The 25,379-nt window shown below is 38.2% G+C and overlaps 1 protein-coding gene across 1 annotated transcript in view; it reads left to right on the top strand.

Moving 5' to 3' along the window:
* Positions 1-25,379, top strand: part of NEIL3 (nei like DNA glycosylase 3) — a 52,247-nt gene that overhangs the window by 2,827 nt on the left and 24,041 nt on the right. Inside the window, exon 2 of the mRNA XM_053595774.1 lies at positions 5,936-6,063. Within this exon, the coding sequence (XP_053451749.1) occupies positions 5,936-6,063 (128 nt within the window). The remainder of the gene's footprint in view (positions 1-5,935; positions 6,064-25,379) is intronic.

The following is a 25,379-nucleotide window of genomic DNA, read 5'->3' as shown; positions in this document are numbered from 1 at the left end:
TAATACCTTGATAGAAAGAGGAATTAAAAATTGGAAAAGGTCTTTGTGATTAAGGTGAGGAATCTAGTACTGTGGACGCTGGATTTGAAAATCAGTACGGCATTCTGATTTTCAGAATGTAATCTCTTTGTGGCTATTGGTAAACATCTAACTAACTTGCCCTGGCTTCATTTTCTGCACCTTTAATCTTAAAAAAAAAAAAAGTAACCATTTCTAAATGTGAATGGTCTTTTGCATTTTAGGGAGATGTTGAATCTGCAGTAAATTTTTTTAAAAATATGGTAGGTTGTCACAAACCTTTGGCAAGATGGTTACTGTAGCAGACGATTTCATGTTTCGTAGGCATTTATGCCAGAGATAAAGCTATTTAAATGTTTCTGCTACTGGCTTGAAATGATTAGTTTTCACAAGGCAGCATTTAAAGATAATTTAATAACTGCATATTATATTCTTTACCATGCAGTAGACATGAAAAAAATTACAAACAAGAGCTAAAGGAATATTAATTGGGTATTTAAAAGATTTAAACTTCAGATAATCATTGTACCAGAAAAACAAGCAAAAAACCTACCCTTGTGGCTACTGCCACAAGGAAGCAATGACTCTTATCGGATAGTGCTCCTGTTTGTTCCAGTGTAGATTTCATAGAGAATACACTTACTGGGGGTCCTCACACTGTGACAACTGATCCTCGTTTTGAAAAAGAAAGCCTAGCTGTAGAAGATCCCAGCATCTGCTAGCCATGTATGCTCTCTATTATTTCTCTGAATTTTGATCCAGTGTCTTGTCAGCATAAAATTATGCATTGTGTAAGTAAATTGCATAAAACTCTGCTGGAGACTATGGAACCTTATGGTAAGAAACAATACTGGAATATAAATGAATGTGTCTGGGTAATGAGCTTCGAAGAGTCAATTCTCCAATTTTAATTGTTAGGTAGATACCATATTTTAGGGAAATTATATGTAATCTGTATGTGTTTTCAATCTCCTTTAACAACATAGGATATGAAACAGTTTGTTTATAAGTATTCGTTTCATTTGAAACATGATCTGGTTCCCATTGCTCCTCAAGATTTGATACGTGCATTTAATATGCTAGCTACCCTTATTCATCTTTATATATACTTCACAGCCATTCAATAAAAGTTGAATGGCTGAGGAAGAGAAAGTTTTAGGTAGTGCAAAATGATTAAGGCTTTAGAAAGAAGTTCCATTTAGAATCTTTCAGTATGAGAATTTTTGTGTTTTGTTGTACATGTTATGAAATGAAAATGATGAAAATTCATAATACATATTTTCCTCCTACCTTCTGAGTAGAGAAAACAATTCATAGCTTGTTTTATTGCTCTTACTTAAAGGAATGAGCTAATCCATGGAGATTCATTTTCTAGCTAAATGAAGCTCATCCCTTTAAATATCCAAGGGAGTTTTCTAAATAATTTATAGAACATGCATTATATAAAATGGGTATTGATCATGATTTCTCCTAAATGACTTAAGATCATTATCGGCAACCAGCATTACATGGGATCATGAAACAGGATAACAGAATAGATAACATTCTTTCAGATGAGGAAACTACAGGAGGTGATTTTCCATGGCCATTGTAGTTTTTTATCCAAGTGTTCAGTAGAGAAAAGAAGATCTGATCATCTTGATTTTGAATTCCCCTTCCTTTGTTACCACCCTATCTGGAGATGCCTATTCACCCATCTTAATTTATGTGGTCAGGATTAAATAAAGGAACAAGTAAAACTATTGCTTAGTGCTTAACAAAATAACATCCTCATAATTGTTTTTCTCCTAGATCAGAGCTTTCTCACCAGGTCCATTTATTTGAGGAACACCCTCTCATTAAGGGTTTGTAGTCATTTAGTGCCTTCAAATGAGGTGAAAAAACTGTTTTAGTTTTTGGTTAAGTGCTCAAAGGTTCTGCTCTTACAAAACTGTAGAGTATGTTTCTAAGCACCATTTTAAAATTAGATTCTTTGATGATTTAGATAAGTGACCTCTGATAAAGAAAAATGTTGCATTAGGAGGAAAAAGTATGTGGCAAAAGTGGGGAAAACTTTTACAATATAGAAGTAAATATGGTATTTTCTCTATCGGGAAAATAAGTAACTGTATTAGAGTTGAAACATTTATCTATGGAAAAGTCTTATTCTGCTCTGAAAAGTTTATCCTCCTCATTTACCCATGGATGGTCAGGATAAATGGTAATCAGCACAATAAATCATGTGCTGTCTCTGAAAATTTATGTTGTTTTGAAGATTTCATATTATTAAGCTGCTTGAAAATGGGAAGGTGAACCCTTCTCAATCATAGTTAGAATTCTGGCAAAGGAGATTTTTGTCTGTAGTTCAGGGAGAAAAAAGGATGAAATGTTCAAATAATACAATAACAGGATTATAAGGGTCAACATGAGAAAGTCAAGTATATATTAGACAATTGTGGATAGTTATAGCAAAGATAATAGGCTTGTGGAAATTAATTTTTGAATTTGCCTGGGCAGCAACAGCTTGTAGAAAAAGGTGGAAACCCCACATTCTGCAGTAGAGTATGAGTATCTAGTAAATCTTAGGTTGATTGCAAAAGCCTTGCCCAGTTGTACACAGCAGCTCTCAAAACAAGTGGAAGAAACCATTACTGGTATATCAAAATTTCTCCTTAAGATAGTTTTAAAAAAACAGTGAAAAATACATGTAGGTGCTTATGATGGCCAATCGTAAGTTGAAATTTTTATTTTGTCCTAACTATATTATCAAGCTGATTTTTCTGGAAATAATTAGCTGACTTGAGTAACGCATTTTTATAATAGACAGCTGAATAAAGACATCTTTGCATGTCATTTCCCTCCAAACCAAAGTGAAGTACAGTCGCCCCCCATTATCCTTATGGGGGCATCCCAAGATCCCCAGTGTGCTAGAGGGTAAAGTGTGTAATCCTAGTACTCTGGGAGGCCGAGGCTGGTGGATTGCTTGAACTGAGAAGTTCAAGACCAGCCTGAGCAAGAGTGAGACCCCCATCTCTACTAAAAACAGAAAGACTAGTTGGGTGTGGTAGTAGATGCCTGTAGTCCCAGCTACTTAGAAGGCTGAGGCCAGAGGATTGCTCAAACCCAAGAGTTGGAGGTTGCTATGAGGTATGATGATGTGACAGCACTCTACCTGTGACTAAGACTCTGTTTCAAAAAAAAAAAAGGATTCCCACCCCCCACCCCCAGTGCATGCCAGAAACCATACTACCTATGTCAAACCTTATATATACTGTGTTTTTCACTATGCATAGAGACCTATGATAGTTTAATTTATAATTTGGGCACACTAAGAGATTAATGACAGTAATAGCACACAGTTATAACATTGCACTGTAATAAAAGTTATATGAATGTGTTTGGTCTCTCTCCCTTTCTCTTCCTCCCAAAATAACTTACTATACTGGTACTTTGGATAACCGAAGCTGCAGAAAGTGGAACCACAGGTTAAGGGGGGGCTACTGTATTGGAATAGATCTTTGTAAAGCAACCATTTAAATGCTAAGTAGACCTGTCAAATGAAAACCGGGCTCTCTAGACCTGGTTGCTGAATATACATCAGTCCCTTCCTTAACCTTCCCATATAGCTCTTTTTACTTTCTGGGAAATTCTGATAAATAGAGTGTTTTACTTCCATATAGTTTTTGGTAGTTATGAGAATTTGCTCCTCCCATATTTAAATCTTACTCCATTGCAGGTAATTGGAGAATAAGAGACCAGAGTGTTAATAAATTGTAAAAGGAGATGAAGTAGAAGTTTTTGCTAAGAAATCTTGGGAAAGTCATGCAGGATGGGGATGATGGGTAGGGAGGCAGTAGCCTATACTTTAAAGCCACACTCAGTCTTGGGGGCCACTGGGGAAGGGAGGGTAGTATGTTGAATTCCACCGATGCTTCTTTTTTTTTTTTTTTTTTGTACAAAAGGTCTTTATTGGTGAAGGGGGGATGTTGCAGGACAACACCAAGGAGGAGTGAGGAAAGAAAGGGGGGGGGAGAAAAGAGAGAGAGAGAGGAAAGGGGGGGAACCACCGATGCTTCTTAAACCACAGGTATTATGTAAAGCCCTCTAGGATATTAGCTAAATATGAGTTACTGTCCCCAGGGAGCTTACAGACAGATAGGGGAGAAATATAATTCAGAGACAAATAATAATTTGGTGCAGTAAGTACTATGACCATGATTAGAAAACACTGTGGTACGCTTGGCAGGTAGAAAGCTTGAACATCATTTTGCTGTCCAGGTGGGAGAACTCCAGTACCAGAGAGAATTACAGCCCATCTAGGACAGTAAGGAAGAGGTTACACTAACATCTCGTTTTAATTCCCAAACCCTCATCAGGTAGTCAAAAACTTAATTCTCAAACATATTCGAGCCAAGGTCATACAACATGTTCGGCTGGCGCAGTTCCTGTTGCACTGGTCATTTGATAGTTTCAGGTCAATATTTTACATAAGTGAATATTTGTCTACTCTTCTACTGACATTGTGTTATAATATTCACATTCATCAGGCCATAAAATGCTTTTTTCAACATTTATGAAGACTTTAATTTCATATTGTTTCAGTTTTTCTTTTTTGATGTTATGTAATATATTGTTTTTAAATGTGGAGAATGGGGTAAACTCCAATAGAGCAAGTAAGACAGTATTACACCTCTAAGGATTTGGTTTGAGGTTCTCTGTGAGGCTCTGTCAGCCAGGACAATGTATTTCACTTTTCATTGACAGGTGTTTGAGGATATACAGGCTGGACATAAAATTTGTGTGCAGTTTAGTATGTTAAACCATTTTAAATTGCATAAGAATTCTATGACCACCCTGTATAATGGTCTTATGCAGTTTTGGTACATTGGCCTTTGTATTTTGGGATTCCCATACACAACAGAATTTATAAGGCAATGGACTTTCCTTTGCATTGTTAATAAGTAGCCATAAAGTTTTAAAGGGGCATCCACTGAAACTTTCTTTAGCTAAATAGCCAAATTTGCTATGGTTAGATCTTCCTAAAACATCTTCCAAACATCATCTTCCAAAACAATAGATTTACAGATATAGAAAGCTCCATGAAAGCCTTTTCATGCCTTGAGGGATTAATCTTGGAATTAAAAACTTTTTTTTTTTTTTTTGAGACAGAGTCTCACTATGTTGCCCTTGGTAGAGTGCCATAGCGTCACAGCTCACAGCAACCTCAAACTCTTGGGCTCCAGCAATTCTCTTGCCTCAGCCTCCTAAGTAGCTACAGGCGCCTGCCACGATGCCCAGCTATTTTTGCTATTGTTGTTGTTGTTGTCATTGTTGTTTGGCAGGCCCAGGCCGGGTTTGAACCCACCAGCCCCAGTGTATGTAGCCGGCCCCCTAGCCTCTGAGCTATAGGCGCTGAGCTTAAAACTTTTTGTTCTAACCCTACCCCTCAGCTTTGGTTAGAGGGGATGTTTCAGCTGTGCTTTTCACAAGGCAGACCTGGAACTAAATCTCCCGGTACAGGTTCTGTATAATCCTGAGGCAGGGCTATATAGGTTCAAGGAGCTTAGCAATACTTCTGGAAATGGAAGAATCTATTTCAGATTTTACTTTTAAAACATTCACTTTGTATTCTTGTTTTATTTTCATATGCACAGATCTATGTGGTCCTGAAAGAAACTCATCTCAATCGTCTGACAGTTAACCTTTGTACTTAATTTTTTTTTGGGGGGGTGTGCTTTCTTTTTAAATGACTGCATAGTTATTAGACAGATGTATGTAAACAGCTGAGCATATCACTTGTACTTGACTTGTTGGAGATGATTCTTCTCATTGGAATATACCTGAATATGATATTATATAAATATACTTAAGAATTAAATTATAATTTTGTTTAGAAACTTCTGTTTGCATTTACATGTGTTTATGTATTTTCTACCAGGCTGCTGCACTGAATAATAATGAAGATTCCAGCCTGAATTTCTTGGAATTGTTAAAAGGATATGTTTACAGTGGAGTGGAAACTTTGGGGAAGGAGCTTTTTATGTACTTTGGACCAAAAGCTTTACGGTAAAAGAAACCTGTACAATACATCTTATCTCTCTACGTTTAAAGGTGCATAGGTGGCATTTCTTGGCGTTTGCCAGGTGTCACATCTAATCATGTAGAAGTGCTCTATTTTTGAGAGAATGCTAATATAAGAGGTTGTGATTCTATTATGGCAAGCAACAAGCAGAAGAATAAATTGTGATGTCACTATTACTTGGAGGTAGTCAATTTATTTCTTTTTAAAAAATTGATAAGCTAGCACAGCTTCCCAAGATGTATTAGAACAGTATCTTTGTGTTGCTATTACCCATACTACCTACACCACTAGTCTCCCGTCTTGTTTTCACCAAATGTTTGTTGCATTCAGTGACATCAGCTACTTTATATTTCTGACAGGCCCGCATTTGGTTTAAATCTATCATTAGTTTTTTGTAATATTTTTCAGTCAGCCTTCTTTCTGAAGCCTTGAATAGAATTTACAAACTTAATTACATAGTGTTTTGTTTTTTCTTTGAGATAGTCTCTGTATGTTGCCCTTGGTAGAGGGCCCTGGCGTCACAGCTCATAGCAACCTCAAACTCTTGGGCTTAAGCGATTCTCTTGCCTCGGCCTCCGAAGTAGGTGGGACTACATGTGCCCACCAGGACACCTGGCTATTTTTTTTATTGTTATTGTTGTAGTTGTCATTGTTGTTTAGCATACCTGTGCCAGGTTTGAACGTGCCAGCCGCAGTGTATGTGGCTAGGGCTCTAACCACAGAGTTACAGGTGCCAAGCCATGTTTATAGAGTTTTAAAATTTTCCACAGAAATACCAGTTTCTCCACTGTTTCACAGTTCTTATGAAAATTCATGGCTAATACATTGACAAAGAAAGACAAGCAGTTTGCTACCTTGGTTGACATATGATAATATATGTCAAAATTTATGTAATTGCAATGCTTGATCACATATTTAATTTTTGTAAGAAAATGAAAATGGTCCTAGTTAATGTCTCTGTTGAATCTCTGTCTTCTCTGAGGTTAGCCTATGTTTTTGCAAACTGTAAGACTGGTACTGCTTCCTCGAATCTTTAGAATTTCTTATTTTTTAATTTATTTATTATTGGGGATTCATTGAGGGTACAAGAAACCAGGTTACACTGATTGCATTTGTTAGGTAAAGTCCCTCTTACAATTGTGTCTTGCCCCCAAAAGATGTGGCACACACCAAGGCCCTACCCCCCCTTCCCTCTCTCTGCTCTCCCCTTCCCCTACCCCAACTGTGTCATTAATTGGCATTAATTGTCCTCATATCAAAATTGAATACATAGGATTTATGCTTCTCCCTTCTTGTTATGCTTTACTAAGAATAATGTCTTCCACTTCCATCCAGGTTAATACAAAGGCTGTAAAGTCTCCATTTTTTTTAATAGCTGAATAGTATTCCATGGTATACATATACCACAGCTTGTTAATCCATTCCTGGGCTGGTGGGCATTCCAAATTTTGTCAATTGAAAATTGAGCTGCAATAAACCATCTAGTGCAAGTGTCCTTATGATAAAAGGATTTTTTTTCCTTCTGGGTAGATGCCCAGTAATGGGATTGCAGGATCAAATGGAAGGTCTAGTTTGAGTTCTTTGAGGTTTCTCCATACTTCCTTCCAGAAAGGTTGTACTAGTTTGCAGTCCCACCAGCAGTGTAAAAGTGTTCCCTTCTCTCCACATCCATGCCAGGATCTGCAGTTTTGAGATTTTGTGATATGGGCCATTCTCGCTGGACTTAGATGGTATCTCAGGGTGGTTTTGATTTGCATTTCTCTAATAATTAGGGATGATGAGCATTTTTTCATGTGTTTGTTAGCCATTCGTCTGTCTTCTTTAGAGAAGGTTCTATTCATGTCTCTTGCCCATTGATATATGGGATTCTTGGCTTTTTTCATGTGGATTAATTTGAGTTCTCTATAGATCCTAGTTAACAAGCTTTTATCTGATTCAAAATATACGAAGATCCTTTCCCATTGTGTTGGTTGTCTATTTGCTTTGGTTGTTGTCTCCTCAGCTGTACAGAAGCTTTTCAGTTTAATTAAGTCCCATTTGTTTATTTTTGTTGTTGCTGCAATTGCCATGGCAGTCTTCTTCATAAAGTCTTTCCCCAGGCCCATATCTTCCAGTATTTTTCCTGTGCTTTCTTTGAGGATTTTTATCATTTCATGCCTTAAATTGAAGTCCTTTATTCATCTTGAATCACTTTTAGTGAGTGGAGAAAGGTGTGGGTCCAGTTTCAGTCTTTTATATGTGGATATCCAGTTCTCCCAGCACCATTTATTGAATAGGGAGTCTTTCCCTCAAGGTATATTCTTGTTTGGTTTATCGAAGATTAGGTGGTTGTAAGATGTTATTTCATTTCCTGGTTTTCTATTTGATTCCAAATGTCTGTGTTTCTAATTTTGTGCCAGTACCATGCTATCTTGACCACTATGGCTTTGTAGTACATCCTAAAATCTGGTACGCTGATGCCCCCAGCTTTGTTTTTATTACTAGCAGCTGCCTTAGCTATACGGTTTTTTCTCTGGTTCCTTACAAAACAGAGAATCATTTTTTCCAAATCTTGAAAGTACGATGTTGGTATTTTAATAGGGATGGCATTGAATTGGTAGATTGCTTTGGGAAGTATAGGCATTTTAACAATGGTGATTCTTCCCAAACATGAGCATGGTATGTTCTTTCATTTGTTAATATCCTCTGCTATTTCCTTTCTTAGAATTTCATAATTTTCTTTATAGAGATTCTTCACCTCTTTTGCTGGTGATATTCCCAGGTATTTCATTTTGTTATAACGTGATTTTTAGTCTTCTGGTATATACCTAGTAGAGGAATTATAGGATTGAATGGCATGTCTGTTTTTAGATCTCTAAGTGTTCTCCAAACATCTTTCCCAAAGGAATGTATTAATTTGCATTCCCACCAGCAGTGTAGAAGTGTTTCCTTTTCTCCAAAGCCACACCAACATCTCTGGTCTTGGGATTTTGTGATATGGCCTAATCTTACTGGAGTTAGTTGATATCTCAAAGTAGTTTTATATGTCTGTAGGCCATGTGCCTGTCTTCTTCAGAGAAGTTTCTCTTCAAGTCCCTTGCCCAGCCTGAGATGTGATCACTTGTTCTTTTCTTGCTAATATGTTTGAGTTCTCTGTGGATTCTAGTTATTAAACTTTCGTTGGAGACATAACCTGCAAATATCTTCTCCCATTCTGAGGGCTGTCTGGTTGCTTTACTTACTGTGTTCGTGGCTGTGCAGAAGCCTTTTAGTTTGATCCGGTCCCAGTAGTGTATTTTTGAAGCTGCTTCCATTGCCCCAGTGGTCCTCATAAAATATTCACTTAAAATCTTATAATTCTGTCAGTGAGCATTCTGCTTTCTCTCTCTTTTTTTCTTCCTCTTTAACTCTCTGAACTATCTCAAGAGCTTTGTCCTCTACCTCTGATATTCTTTCTTCTGCATGGTCTAATCTGTTGCTGATACTTTCTATTGCATCTTTAAGTTCCCTAATTGCTTCAGTTCCTTCAGTTTTGCTATATCCTTTCTATAGTCTTTGTATCGTTCATCTCTTATTTGATTCTGTTTTTGGATTTCCTTTTGGTTATTTTCCACTTTATCAGCAGTTTCCTTCATTGTTTCCATGATTTCCTTCATTGTTTTAATTTCTAAATTCCCTTTCTGTCATTCCTAACAGTTCTTTATAGGTAGAATCCTCTGTAGTAGCTACCTCACGGTGCCATGGAGGGGTGGCTCTGGCCTGGTTTTTCATGTTGCCAGGATTTTTCTGCTGGTTCTTCCTCATGAGTTTTTTCTTTTATCTGTTTCCTTTCCCTAATTTTCTTTTATTATTATTATTATTATTATTATTATTAAATTATAGCTGTGTACATTAATGCGATCGTGGGGCACCATACACTGGTTTTATAGACTGTTTGACACATTTTCATCACACTGGTTAACATAACCTTCCTGGCATTTTCTTAGTTATTGTGTTAAGACATTTACATTCTACATATACTAAGTTTCACATATACCCTTGTAAGATGCACCACAGGTGTAATCCCACCAATCACCCTCCCTCCAAATATCCTCCCTCAGCACTCCCTCCTTTCCCCTTTCCTCCTATTCTTAGGTTATAAGTGGTTATAGCTTTCATGTGAAAGCCATAAATGAGTTTCATAGTAGGGCTGAGTACACTGGATACTTTTTCTTCCATTCTTGAGATACTTTACTAAGAAGAATATGTTCCAGCTCCATCCATGTAAACATGAAAGAGGTAAAGTCTCCATCTTTCTTAAAGGCTGCATAATATTCCATGGTGTACATATACCACAATTTATTAATCCATTCATGGATCAATGGGCACTGGGGCTTTTTCCATGAATTAGCAATTATGAATTGGGCTACAATAAACATTCTGGTACAAATATCTTTGTTATAATGTGATTTTTGGTCTTCTGGGCATATGCCTAGTAAAGGAATTATAGGATTGAATGGCAGATCTATTTTTAGATCTCTAAATGTTCTCCAAACAACTTTCCAAAAGGAATGTATTAATTTGCATTCCCACCAGCAATGTAGAAGTGTTCCCTTTTCTCCACATCCACACCAACATCTCTGGTCTTGGGATTTGTGATATGGGCTAATCTTACTGAAGTTCATGATATCTCAAAGTAGTTTTGATTTGCATTTCTCTGATGATTAAAGATGATGAGCATTTTTTCATATGTCTGTAGGCCATGCCCCTGTCTTCTTTAGAGAAGTTTCTCTTCAAGTCCTTTGCCCAGCCTGCAATGGGATCACTTGCTCTTTTCTTATTTATACATTCGAGTTCTCTGTGAATTCTGGTTATTAAACCTTTGTTGGAGACATATCCTGCAAATATCTTCTCCCATTCTGAGGGCTATTTGCATTTTTTTTTTTTTCTATTTGCATGTTTTATTTACTGTGTTCTTGGCTGTGCAGAAGCTTTTTAGTTTGATCAGGTCCCAGTACTGTATCTTTGAAGCTGCTTCTATTGCCCGGGTGTTCCTTCTCATAAAATACTCACCCAGACTGATATCTTCAAGGGTTTTCCCTGCACTCTCTTTTAATATTTTTATAGTTTCATGTCTTAAGTTTAAATCTTTAATCCAATGAGAGTCTATCTTAGTTAATGGTGAAAGGTATGGGTCCAATTTCAGTCTTCTGCAGGTTTCCAGCCAGTTCACCCAGCACCATTTGTTAAATAGGGAATCTTTTCCCCACTGAATGTTTTTAATTGGCTTGTCAAAGATCAAATAACAGTAAGTAGCTGGATTCATCTCTTGGTTCTCTATTCTGTTCCAGACATCTACTTCTCTGTTTTTGTGCCAGTACCATGCTGTTTTGATCACTATCGATTTATAGTATAGTCTGAGGTCTGGTAGCATGATTCCTCCTGCTTCGTTTTTATTTCTGAGCAATGTCTTGGCTATTTGAGGTTTTTTCTGATTCCATATAAAACGAAGTATTATTTGTTCAAGATCTTTAAAATATGACAGTGGAGCTTTAATAGGGATTACATTAAAATTGTATATTGCTTTGGGTATTATGGACATTTTAACAATGTTGATTCTTCCCAGCCATGAGCATGGTATGTTATTCCATTTGTTAACATTTTCAGCTATTTTTTTTTTTGTAGAGACAGAGTCTCACTGTACCACCCTCCGGTAGAGTGCTGTGGCGTCACACAGCTGATAGCAACCTCTAACTCTTGGGCTTATGCGATTCTCCTGCCTTAGCCTCCCAAGCAGCTATTTCTTTTCTTAGAGTTTCATAGTTCTCTTTATAGAGATCTTTCACGTCCTTTGTTAGATAAACTCCCAAATATTTCATCTTCATTGGCACTATTGTGAATGGGATAGAGTCCTTAACTGTTTTTTCAGCTTGACTATTGTTGGTATTTATAAAGGCTACCGATTTATGAATGTTGATTTTGTAACCTGAGAGTTTTGTAGTAGAATCTTTAGTGTTTTCCACATGTACAATCATATCATCTACGAAGAGCGAAAGTTTGATCTCTTCTGACCCTATATGGATACCCTTGATCGCCTTTTCTTCCCTAATTGCGGTAGCTAAAACTTCCATTACAATCTTAAAGAGCAGTGGAGACAATGGGCAGCCTTGTCTGGTTCCTGATCTGAGTGAAAATGATTTCAATTTAACTCCATTCAATACGATATTGGCTGTGGGTTTGCTGTAGATGGCCTCTATCAGTTTAAGAAATATGACAATTAAGGTTATGGGGGGGAAAGCAGAAAGAGAGATGGAGGGAGGGGGGTGGGGCCTTGGTGTGTGTCACATTTTATGGGGGCAAGACATGATTGCAAGAGGGACTTTACCTAACAATTGCAATCAGTGTAACCTGGCTTATTGTACCCTCAATGAATCTACAACAATAAAAAAACAAACAAACAAAAAAGAAATGTCCCTTCTAAACCAATTTTCTTAAGTGTTCTGATCATGAAGGAATGCTGTATATTATCAAAAGCTTTTTCTGCATCAATTAAGAGAATCATATGGTCTTTGTTTTTTAATTTGTTTATGTGCTGATTTATACTTACAGATTTACGGATGTTGAACCAGCCTTGATATCCTGGGATAAAACCTACTTGGTGATGATGTATAATTTGTTTGATATGTTGCTGGATTCTGTGTGTTAGGATCTTGTTGAATATTTTTGCATCTATATTCATTAGTGATATTGGTCTATAATTTTCTTTTCTTGTTAGGTCTTTTCCTGGTTTGGGGATCAGGGTGATGTTTGCTTCATAGAACGTGTTGGGTAGTCTTCTTTCTTTTTCTACCTTTTGGAACAGGTTGAGTAATATAGGTACTACTTCCTCTTTAAAGGTTTGGTAGAATTCTGACGTGAAGCCATCTGGTCCCGGGCTTTTCTTTTTAGGGAGATTTCGTATGGTTGATGCTGTTTCAGAACTTGATGTGGCCCTGTTCAACATGCTTACTTGATTCTGGCTAAGTCTTGGAAGGTGACGTGCTTCCAAGTATTGGTCAATTTCCTTCAGATTTTCATATTTCTGAGAATAAAGTTTCTTATAATATTCATTAAGGATTTTTTTGAATTTCTGAGGAGTCTGTTGTTATTTTGTCTTTGTCATTTCTGATTGATGAGATTAGAGATTTTAGTCTTTTTTTGCTGGTTAGATTAGCCAAAGTTTTATCTATTTTAAAAATAGATGGTTTTTTAAAAAAATCAAGTGTTTGATTTATTGATCTGTTGTATAATTCTTTTGTTTTCAATTTCATTTAATTCTGCTCTAATTTTGGTTATTTCTTTTCTTCTACTGGTTTGGGGTTGTAATGTTCTTCCTTTTCCAGTTGCTTGAGATGTCCCATTAAGTTGTTAACTTCCTCTCTTTCTGTTCTCTTGAGGAAGGCTTGAAGTGCTATAAATTTCCCTCTTAGGATTGCCTTTGCGGTATCCCAGAGGTTCTGATAATTTGTGTCCTCATTGTCATTTCGTTCCCAAAATTTGCCAATTTCCTTCTTAATCTCTGACCCAGCTATCATTTAGCATAAGGTTATTTAACTTACATGTTTTTGTATTAGTATGCAGATTCCTGTTGTTTCTGAGTTCAACTTTTATTCCTTGGTGGTCCAAGAAGATGCAAGGAATAATTTCTATTCCTTTAAATTTACTGAGGTTAGACTTGTGACCTAAGATGTAATCAATTTTGGTGTATGTTCCATGGTCCGATGAGAAGTATGTGTATTCCATTTTGTTGGGATGAAATGTTCTGTAGATGTGTGTTAAATCCAAATGTTGGATGGTTGGGTTTAAAAATAAAATTTTTTTGCTCAGCTTCTTATTGGAGGATTGATCCAACACTGCCAAAGGAGTGTTGAAATCTCCAACTATTATTGACCTGGAGGAAATCGAGTTGCTCATGTCTGTTAGAGTTTCTCTTATAAATTGATGTGCATTCTGGTTGGGTGCATAGATATTAATAATTGAAAATCCCATCATATTGAGTATTACTCTTAATAAATATGAAGTGACCATTCTTATCCTTCCTTACTTTTGTTGGTTTAAAGTCTATTGTGTCTTCAAATAGAATTGCAACATCTGCTTTTTCCTGATTACCGTTTCCCTGAATTATGGATGACCATCCTTTTACCCTGAGTCTGCATTTATCTTTTAAGGTAAGATTTGACTCCTGTATGGAGCAAATATCTGTCCTGAGTTTTTGTATCCAGTTAGCTAACCTGTGCCTCTTCAGAGGACAGTTTAAGCCATTCACATTAATGGAGAATATTGATAAGTCTGGTAAAATTTTGGGTATCGAGTTTTTCAAAAGTCCAGTGGACATTTTTAATCCTTTTGCCACTGTGGAAGTTGGAGTTTGATGAAAAGTTTCTGAGTGATTTTACTTTTGTGGTAGAGGATTCAGCTTGTCATTATGGAGGATAGGTTTGAGAATATCCCGAAGAGCTGGTTTGGTTATGGCAAATTTCTTCAACATATGAATGTCATTAAAATATTTAATTTCTCCATCATAAATGAAACTCAGTTTAGCTGGATACAGGATCCGGCATTGAAAGTTATTTTGCTTTAGGAGATTAAAAGTCGATGACCACCCTCTTCTGGCTTGAAAATTTTCAGCAGAGAGATATGCAGTCATTCTAATATTCTTTCCTTTGTAGGTAATGGATTTCTTAACGTCTGGCTGCTTTCAGAATTTTCTACTTCATATTAACCTTAGTGAAGTTAATTATGATACGCCTGGGGGATGTCTTATTCAGATTGAGTCGTGCTGGGGTTCTGAAACTGTCTATCTGAATTTCAGAATCTCTTGGAATGTCTGGAAAGTTCTCTTTCATAATTTCATGGAGAAGGGCCTCTGTGCCTTGCGAGGCCACTTCATCACTTTCATGGATTCCAATGAGGCAGATGTTAGCCTTCTTCGAAATTATCCCAGAGCTCTGTGAGAGAATGATCCGTTTTTGCTCTCCATTTGTCTCCCTCTTTGAGAGTTTAGGAGCGTTCAAAGGCTTTGTCTTCAATGTCAGAAATTCTTTCTTCTGCTTGCTTCACTCTGTTACTGTGGGATTCTACTGTATTTTTCAGATGTTTGAGGGCTGCAAATTCTTGCTTCAGTGCGTCAAAATCTTTGGTGGTTTTGTCTTTAAATTCATTAAATTCTTCAGACAACTTTTGAATTTCTCCTCGAATTCCTAATTCCGACTTTTGAATTGCTGCCCAAATTTCTAATTCCAAATTTTCCTCCATTTTATTAATCTTGTTTGCAATCCAAATTTTGAATTTGATTTCTGACATCTCGGCCAGCTATTTATGTATGGGATCTTCAGTTACATCTGCCATATCTTTCCTTGGGGGGGGTTGATCTATTCTGGTTATTCATGTTACCAGAGTTTTTCTGCTGATTCTGCCCCATGATTGTTTTACACCATTTGATTTTTCTCCTGGAGCTTTGTCCAGGACCCATATAGTAGTATGGCCTGAGAAACTAGGGATCCATTTGGTGTGGTGGGGCTAAGTGGTTCTGTCTTGTTTTCAGCTGGTCTCTGTTCGACCCTAGTGAAACACTTACTCTGGGTTGAAGTCTCAGCTGTGGAGAAATACCAGCAATTAAGTCACACTGCCCCCCACAGGCAACAATTGGAAAAGGAAAATCAAACCTTCCTACAACCACACAACCAGGGCACCACCTGAATAGTCCTCGGGCGATTGGCTCAGTTCAAAAGGTCCAAATCTATTGGCTCAGTCAGCACCTGTCTCAGGTGGGAGAGTTTAAAAGGGCTCTGGCAACTGGATCGCACAGGTCTGGTGACTACTCAGATATGGTTTGCTACAGTGCTCCGTGGAGTCAGGAGGACCCACCCAGCAAATAGATCAGTCTGGAAAGGTTGATGCCTCCTTCCCCACCTTGAACCTCTTGTGACACCCAGTCACTGATAGCCCCACAGGGCTGTGACCCAGTTGCCTGTAGTGAACAGATATTGCAGGGGTTTCTACTTGCCTAAATCACAAGGAAATCTATTTCTACTGAGTTAGGCTGCTGCGGTCTGCCTCTATCTAGCAGGCAGAGGTGAGGCCTGACAACCTCACGGGCTTGATGGAGGCTGGGGGAGTGTTCACTCAGTTCCAGCCCTGCCCCTGATTGATGTTACTGACAGAACAGAACAGAACAGAACAACTTTGCGGGAATTTGTTTCTGTCCCTGCTAAATTCCCCTGCAGAAAAGAAACTGTTTTGAGTTCCCAGAGCCTGCGCTTAGGCCCTGTCTTTGCTCCTGCAGGTTTGTATTCGGTTACCTGTTAGTTCTAGCCTCCTGTATTCCTTTATCTATAGGCTGATGATCCCCTGAGGGCCGGGTGCGTCTTAGGCTCAGTAAAGCGATCCTCTGGGTCAGCTCCACCCTGGGAACTTCTCGGGTCTGCGTGTGCGTTTATAGTCCCCACGCTCCACCCATCCGTTACCCCCTCAGGCAAACCCTTTACTCACGGGGCCTGCGTTTCCATCCCAGATCTGTTCCATGGTGGTTGCCACCTGAGTAGATGCCCGGCCTCCTCTTGTTGTCCAGGAAGACTTGGGGTGTGGCTTCAGAATTTTCGAGAGTGAGCCCTGTTGTTGCCAAAAGATGGCTGCTGCTCTGTGCCTCGGGGCACCACCGCTCTGGTGTGGTTTTCTCTCAGTCGACCATCCTCTTCTCACTCCTGTGCTACAGAGTCAGCACTGACCAGGTGCAGTTTAGGCCCTGTCCACATCCCTCGAGAAATCACCCAAGAATCTGGACTCCTGGGGGACAGGCCTCCAGACCTCAGAGTGAGAGTGGAGAGGAGTGCTGGGAGCTCAGAGTTGCAGGTAGAGAGTATATACGGTTTTATACAGTTTTATGCCTGGCAGGAGAATGCCGTGGCACCCTAGTAGGGGAGGTAGGTCCAGGTTTTAGAAGGTCTCTCCTGTGGAGTGTAGTGGGAGGACCTTTGAACTGTGCTTATTTGTTTGTGGGGCGCTCCGAGCCATTCTCATGGGAAAGGGGACTCCCATCCACTTGGTGATGGATTTTGTACCTTTTGTTTGTATCCTTGGGGTCGCAGCTTGCCTCAGCGGGGTTGATGTGCGTTCTTCAACCTTCTCTCTTGATGCAGCTCTAATCCACCAGGTTACTTGCTTAATTTCTGTCCTTTAACTCTCCTTCTGGATGGGAGCCTCTGTGGAAAGCTAGCTTCAGTCAACTATTTTGTCTCCACCCCCTCCTTTCCCTAATTTTCCTTTCACTTCCTCTTGCTCTTTAAGTTACTGTGCCTCTGTCCTAGGGTTTTGATGAGTCCTTTTGGTACAGGGCAAAGGATGAGAAGATTGAAGAGCAAGAAGGGATAAAAGAAAAGAATATAGAGAAAGGAGAGGGGGTGACTAAAAGGAAATATTTTGACAAAAAGAAGAGAGCACAGAAAGTTGGAGACAGGAGTAGTATAGGTGTATTTTAACCCTACTGGTGTAGGGTACTTTGACCCGATGTTAAAACCCCCCTAACCTCTGGGGGTGCCACGTTGGGTGGTTCCCTTGAGGTCAGCAGCTCTTTGCTAGCCTGATCGGACATAGTACTCCACCTCCACCAAGTAGCGAGGAAAGAGAAAAATGATGTAAATCAAACCAAAACAAGCAAACAGTAAACTTTATTGGATAAAATTAGGGGGAAAACCAAATAATAGGTGTAGAAACACTAGGAAAAATGAAGTTCTAATTGTTAAAGAAGGCAACAATGGAAAATTATATTTAAACTTTAAGAAATATGATGAAAGAAAAGAAAACAAAAAAGAAAAATCTAGAGGGAAATTTGAAATTAAAAAAAAACAAAACAAAACAAAGCAGTGTATATATCTTGCTGAATATTGTCTGGGCAAAGGTGATCTTCTGGCGTATGAGATGTTAATCACAATGCTGATACAGCTGTATGAGATGGAGACTAGAGGCCTCTGCTGAATTCTCAAACCTCACAGTGTGTAGAACCTATATCTCTCCTCAACCTGCTTAAAAGACACTTTAAATTGCTAACCTTGGCTAAGCAGAAGCTTTCTACAGAAAGCACTTTTCACTGGGATCATTCCTGAAGTGTCTATCCCCTCACCCAGTGTGCCAAAACCAGTCTCTCTATGCCCCCGAGGGCCAAGGCTATGAGGCATCTAAGTCCCTGCCTTTAGGCTGCTCAGTCACTAAATTACTCACCCAAGGTCTCCCACCTGATCCTTGCTCTGGGACCCTGAGGGTGGAGCTTGCTGGGGCAGTTCTCCCACATTGGCTCTGTGCAGCCCACAACTGAACAGTATTAGCTCCATCTGGCTCAGTGGCTCAGTCTGGGGCCCTAGACTCAAATTCCTCCACACTCTTGCCCAAGTTCTCCCAGCGTGGTTGAGCACCAAGTCCAAAAAACCAAAACAGCTCATAGGTAAGACCTTTTCAGTTTGCAATCTCATTCCTGCTATACTTATAGCTGCCGGTGGGATTAGACCAAACAAACACATTCAACCACTTGCCAGTTCTCCACTGCTTTTGTCCTCCTCATGGGGTCCAGAAGTCTCTCACTGACCCCCTGTGTCTCCAGAGGGATGTTTCTGGGCAGATCCCACCAGCCAGAGATGCCTGGAGTCTTCCCTCCCCATCTTACCATGCCTGGTTGAAAGGAAACTGTTAGTTGACCACCATCTTGCTCCTCCCCCTAGAATTTCTTTAACATAGTCACAGTTGTCACTTTTCTAAAAGAAAGAAGTATTTCTGGACCCCATGGTTCTAACCAAAGGTGAGTAATAGTCACAAAGATGATATGCTATATGATTGTTGTTTATTGCTCGTCTACTGTGTATTTAGAGTACTTCAGGGTTTGTGTGATTGCTTTTCCTTTGAGATACTCTCTCTTCATTGTCAGCAGCTGCTGTCCTTGGACAACGTTGTCACGGCACAATTTTCCTTAGTCTGGACTTGATAACATCAGCATACGCCCACTGGCTCATGGAGTAATGATAACATTGCAGGCCACAGCACTGCTGTAGTAGATAATGTGATTGAGAGCTCATAGCTGTGGACGGAGTAGTACATGATAGAATCTCTGCACAATAGTTACGAACATTGATACGTTACTGATTCGTGTTACATGCAGATTTATTTCAGTAGGATGCGAGGGAGGTTTTGCTCAAGTGTTCTCCACCAGACTGATTATGGGGGTGTCATTTCTCAGCCTAGGGCTGTCAGTAAGTGTTCCATGAAGTTCTAAACAAGATAAATCATTTCTTCAAACTGGATAGTACATATCTCGGTGGATAGGTAAGGAACACGAGGTGGCTTGCTTCCTTTGAATTTCTTGCAGCCTTAACAACTATCCAACATAACAAATTCAAGGTCAGTAGCAGATCAGGTTTTGGAATGTGAACTCAGCAACCTAAAATCAACTGTATCCCCTTTTACAGTATAACCTTAAGGACACAAAATACCCTCCTAATCTGTGGTTTAAGCTTAGGGAGAATGGATGAGTCTGTCAAAGGAATGTGCAGGTTTGTGAACATCAGATAGAAATGTAATCTTCATTTCTGACTTTAGTTTCCTACCCACCAGGCTTGTCTACATTCTAGAGAGCATCAAGCAGGAAACATGCTTAAAGATTGCTTATAGTTTTTCCTTGATACCCAGCTTTTTGGAATCAAAATTGCTCACAGATTTTTGTCATAATGCATGTGCATCCCAGGGCAGACCATGAATCTTCCAGGGTTAATTTGTTTATGAAAATATAACATAAGCGTTGCCCTCTATAAACGAATCTGCTATGTAAAAATTCACACTTCAAAAAGATACAAATTAGAGTGATTATTTGTTACTAAATGAGGTAGCCAAGTGCCTACGTGCTTGTAATAGTGCCATAGAATGCTAGAGGTTATTTGAAATACATTTCTTTTTGAAGTGTTATATGATTAATACCTGTATTACTTCTGAACTCGTTAGAGTAGCTCTTCAACTAAAATGTGACAAAAATCATTTATTTTTTTGTTATAAATGTAACAAATACTCATTAGAACAAACTGAGAAATAATAAAGCAATAATTCTCAGTCCTATCACCAAATATAATCATTATTGACTTTGGATGCAAACATTACCAATACAGGAAAAACGTATGTTGAAATTGGACCTCTAGTGGGAACTAATCTATTCCCCTGAGAACAGAACTCACTGCCAGAAAGATGGCCCTGAGGCATTCATGAAGGATCTGCCCCCAGGACCCACACATCTCCAGTAGGACTCACCTCTAACTTTGGAGATCAAATTTCAGTCTGTGTTTTGGTGGGGACAAACAAATCATGTCTAAACCAAACCACAGCACCTACTGTTTAGCATTTTTCCCCATTTTTCACTCTAATAGCTTTAAAGCAAACATAGTAACCATATATACTGTGGGCTTTTATAACATATGCAGAAGTAAAATGTATTTATTGCGACAATAGCACAATGGAGAAATGGAAATATACTACTTCAAGATTGATTGTTCCAACATACATGTTGTATGTCATTTGAAGTTACACTGTGATAAGTCAGAGATGTATATTGTAAACCCTATAACAGCTACTAAAAGAATTTTCAAAAATTGGTGTAAGTAATCTGGTAATGGAGATAAAATAGAATTATAAAAAAAACTCAGTATAAAAGAAGGGGCATTAAAAGAGGAGAAAAGAACAAAGAAAATAGGAAACAAGTAGTAATATGACATATTTAAATCAAAGCATATGAATTACCACATTAAATGCTAATAGTTTCTCCCAATTAACAGGAAGAAATTAATTGAATAAAAAAGCAAGACCTAACTATAAGATTTCAAGAAAATCACTTGAAATATAAAGACAACTAATAGACTAAAGTATTAATAAAAGGATGGACACAGAAATACTATGGAGACACTAATCCCCCCAAAAGCTAGAGTAATAGCAGACCAAGTATGTTTCAGGTTAAGGAATATTTCTGAGCATAAAGGACATAAAATTATGATAAAGAGGTCAATTCATTAAAAAAAATATATAGGCAGTCCTTGGGTTACGAACAAGATAAGTTCTGTAGGTTTGTTCTTAAGTTGGATTTGTATGTAAGTTGCAACAGGAACATTTCCTATTACTTGTAATGGCCACCATTCTCAAGTGCGAATTGTGTGTCAGTCAGATGTTTGTAACTCAGGGACTTACTGTAATAACCTCCGTTTATAAGTGCAAGTTATGCTTAAGTTGGATGTTTATAACTTGGGGACTGCCTATTCTCTTCAAAATACATAAAACAAGAGTTAATAGAATGGAAAGGGGAAAGAGACAAACCAGTAAATATTGTTGAATAATTCGGCACTTTTCTCTAGGTTATCTGATAGAACAAATGGGCAAAATTCAGTAAGGATACAAGATCTGAGCAATACTACCTACCATCTTGACCTAATTGACACTAGGAAACATTCCACCCAACAACACGTGCTTTTCAAGTGGACATAGAATACTCAGCAAGACTGGCAATATTCTGAACCACAAAGTTAAAATACTGACATCATTAATAAATATTCTCTGACTACAATAGAATTAAACTAGAAATCAATAAGAGATATTTAGAAGAATCTTAAATATTTAGAAATTAACATGCTTCTAAACTTATGTGTTGAATTAATCACAAAGGAAATTAGACCATATTTTGAAAATGAAAACACCGTATCAAAATTTGTACAACACAGCTAAAATAGTGCTTCAGTGAATGCTGTATCATTAAATGTTTATTAGAAATGAATGAAATTCTCTCTAAGATGTAAGCTTTCACTTAAAAAACTAGAAAAATAAAAGCAAATTAAACCCAAATCAGACAGAAGAAACTAATAAAGAACAGAAATTAATATAACTGAAAAATTAAAACAATAGAGAATAAAAAGTCAATGAAGCGTAAATAATTGGTTCTTTGAAAAGCATAATAAAATGAATAAAATCAAAAGCTAGTTTTAAAAAAGTTTTAAAATGGTAAACTTTTAGCTCAATTCTGTTCAATATAATTATGGGAGATACAAATATTAATATAGTTTAAAATTTTCCAGTTACCACAAAGCAAAAAGAAACAGTTAAAATCAGTTTTAATCATATGTTTTATTAAGCTATATAAAATATTTCAATGTGATTGTAAATAATATAAACAATTATTGGCTTGGTACCTGTAGCTCAGAGGCTTGGATGCCAGCAACATACACCAGAGCTGGGCATTGAGGCAGGCGCCTGTAGTCCCAGCTACATGGGAAGCTGAGGCAAGAGAATTGCGTAAGCCAAGAGTTGGAGGTTGCTGTGAGCTGTGATGGCCACAGCACTCTACCCAGGGCGACAGCTTGAGACTCTGTCTCAAAAAAATAAATAAATAAATAAAAAGGGCAGCACCTATGGCTCAAAGGAATAGGGCGCCAGCCCCATCTGCCAGAGGTGACAAGTTCAAACCCAGCACTGGCCAAAAAACTGCAAAAAAAAAAAAAAAATTAAATTAAAAAATAAACAATTATTGATGAGAGATGAAGTATTCTTTTTTTTTTGTAAGTAGTATTTAAAATCTCCTGTGTGTTTTACATGTACAGTACGTAGTAATTTGAACCAATAATCACACTTCAAGTTCTCTGTTGCCACATATGGCTGGTGGCTGCCATATCGAACAGTGCAACTCTATTGTCAACTGACAAAAAGAGAGAGAAGACACAAGACCATCAGGAATGACAGTGAAAACATTACTGTTAAGTCATTACTTGAAAAAAGAATAAAATTGAACTTACTAATTCAATTTCATTTAATTCAGTAATTGAGTAAAAATTACTGGAATGTTGTATATCAAATTTATGTCAATGAATTTAGCAACTAAAGTAGATGGACACAGTTTTTGAAAAACAAATTATCAAAGCTCACTCTAGAAAAAGTCAATAATCTGAGTTATCATCTATGTTTTAAAGAAATCAAGTTCATAGTTAACCTTTCAAGAAATAAAACTAGGTATATTTCAGGAACAGTCTCATTTTTTTACCTCTTTCTCTTTTTTTAAGTTTCTATTAATTGCTATTTCTATTAATCTACATTCAAGTTCACCTGTTCTTTCCTCTGCAATGAGCAGTCTACTTACTTGCCCATTGAAGACATTTCTTGCCTCTGACATCATCTTGTTTTCTATTTCTCTGCTAAAATAATCCTATCTTTTCATGTGCCTTTGTACTTTAACCTTTTCCTATGTTAATTATTAGTATATTAATGACTAACATAATAAAAATGATTAATAATTAATATTAAAATTACTTTAGAATTACATGCTCAATTTCAATATGTGAGGCAGCTTTGGGTCTGGCTCTGTTAAATCCTTTATCTCTTGATACTGGGCGTGGGGTGGGGGTGGTCTCTCTTTTCTTTTTTTTTTTAACTTCTAGACAGCATGTGTAGAAGAACAAGAGCTAAGTCACGGACATCATGTATAGAAGAGACTAGCTAAATAGTATTTTAGCCCAGAAATGGCAGTGCCTCTCCTATTGGGTCATTAGTTTAGGGGATCGATATGAAATAATTTATTTTGGTTTGGGTTTTGTTTGAATGCACTATGTCATAATTCTAACTGCTGCTGCTATTTTACACATAGTCTGGTTATGAGTGGTTTCTCCAAGTTCCCGCTCCTCTCCTACTTTTTAGTTTGACAGGTTAGAATCTCTGGAGCCCCAGACACACTGAGTGTACACCTGCACAGTCATCCTTGAGTTGGTCTCCGTTTTGCCCCTCCCCCATAGGAGACCCCTAGTGCTTGTTGTTCAGTAAGAAGCTCCTGATATGAATAGTGGGAGGTCCTTGTATTCTCTGGACCAGTCTGCGTCTTGGGCAGGCCTTGTGTACGTGGACCTCGGGGTTGCAGCTTTCTCAGGGTTATGGTCCCTCTCCCTCTCCTGTGGCAGCCAAACTCTGGCCTGCATCTGTAGATGCTCTTGGGTCAGAGAGTTTCCTATCTCCCTCCCAGTGATAAGAGATTTCTTTACATATCCTGATTCTGGGCCAAAGCTGATTTTCTGTCTCAGCCCTAGGGCTTTTGCTTCTACCTCACCCTCAACAGCAGTGCAACTTGCCTGGGCCTGGTGCCAGAAGGGTTTCCTGCTCACCTCCCATAGCAGACTGCTTGTGCTTGCTGTTTGGTGTAAGACAAATTGTTTGGGCAGAGGAGGTTTCCTATTCTTCCATCATGTTTCTGCCTCTCCTTCAGCTAGAGCAGCTTAAGACTTTAAGGTTTCTGTTTACATGAGAGAAGTGTTAAAAAAGCAAGCAGTGTTTCTTATAGGCACATGTCATGCCACCAAGGGCTGCTTTTTTGGTCACCTACCATGACTCACATCTTTCTTGTGTGCAGGTAACTGGTGGACATTCACAAGTGTATACTTTCCTTATATCTGGGGCTCTGGGGATTCTAAATTGCTAGCCCCAGTTCAGTATTTAATAGTTTGTTGAAAACTTTGCTGTTTTTACCTGTTTTTTTTTTTTTTTTTCTCAAGCTGTCATCCTGGGTAGAGTGCCATGACGTCATAGCTCCTAGAAACCTCCTACTCTTACACTCAAGCTATCCTCTTGCCTCTGTTTTTTTATTTTTAGTAGAGACAAGGTCTCGCCTTTTTGCTCAGGCTAATGTCAAACTGTGAGCTTAAGCTATCCACCTGCCTCAGCCTCCCAGAGTGCCAGGGTTACAGGCGTGAGCCACCATGCCCAGCTGTTTTTGCCTATTTTTATGGTAGACTTCTCTTCCTCTTGTGCCCTGTCAAAGGTGAAACATTTCGTGCATTCTGACTTCATTTTCCTTGGAGGTGCTTGTTACTTTTTGGAATTTAGCTCACCTGGTTGCCTTACAACCCCATGTCTCTGATGGACTTAAGGAAATGTATGATTTTGTAAATAATGTTACTTATTCCCCCTCCTTGTTAGGATGAGAGCTATGTTCACTTTCAGTCCCCTTCTGTAGCCTAACTAGAAGCAGAACTTCCTTTTTCCTTCTTTAGCAAAATCATATCTTTACATCCTCTTTTTTTGAATTTCCAGCAGAGATTTTACAATTATTCAACTATTTTCTACTCCTTGTTATCCTTAGGACACTTTGATCACTTGATGATTTTCATAAGCAGTTGTCTTATTTGCAAGATGTAGTGTCATTAACATAAACCTATAACAGCCTCTAACCTGAACCTGTTTTGTCATGGCTGTGTGTGCTTCCTAAAGGATGTTCAGGTTAGTCTGATAGTGACAGCCTGGAAGATGGGCCGGGTTT

The sequence above is a fragment of the Nycticebus coucang genome, chromosome 1, assembly GCF_027406575.1.
Source record: "Nycticebus coucang isolate mNycCou1 chromosome 1, mNycCou1.pri, whole genome shotgun sequence".
NCBI lineage: Eukaryota > Metazoa > Chordata > Mammalia > Primates > Lorisidae > Nycticebus > Nycticebus coucang.
The sequence above is the reverse complement of the archived record's forward strand: the minus strand, read 5'-3'. Positions and strand labels throughout refer to the sequence as shown.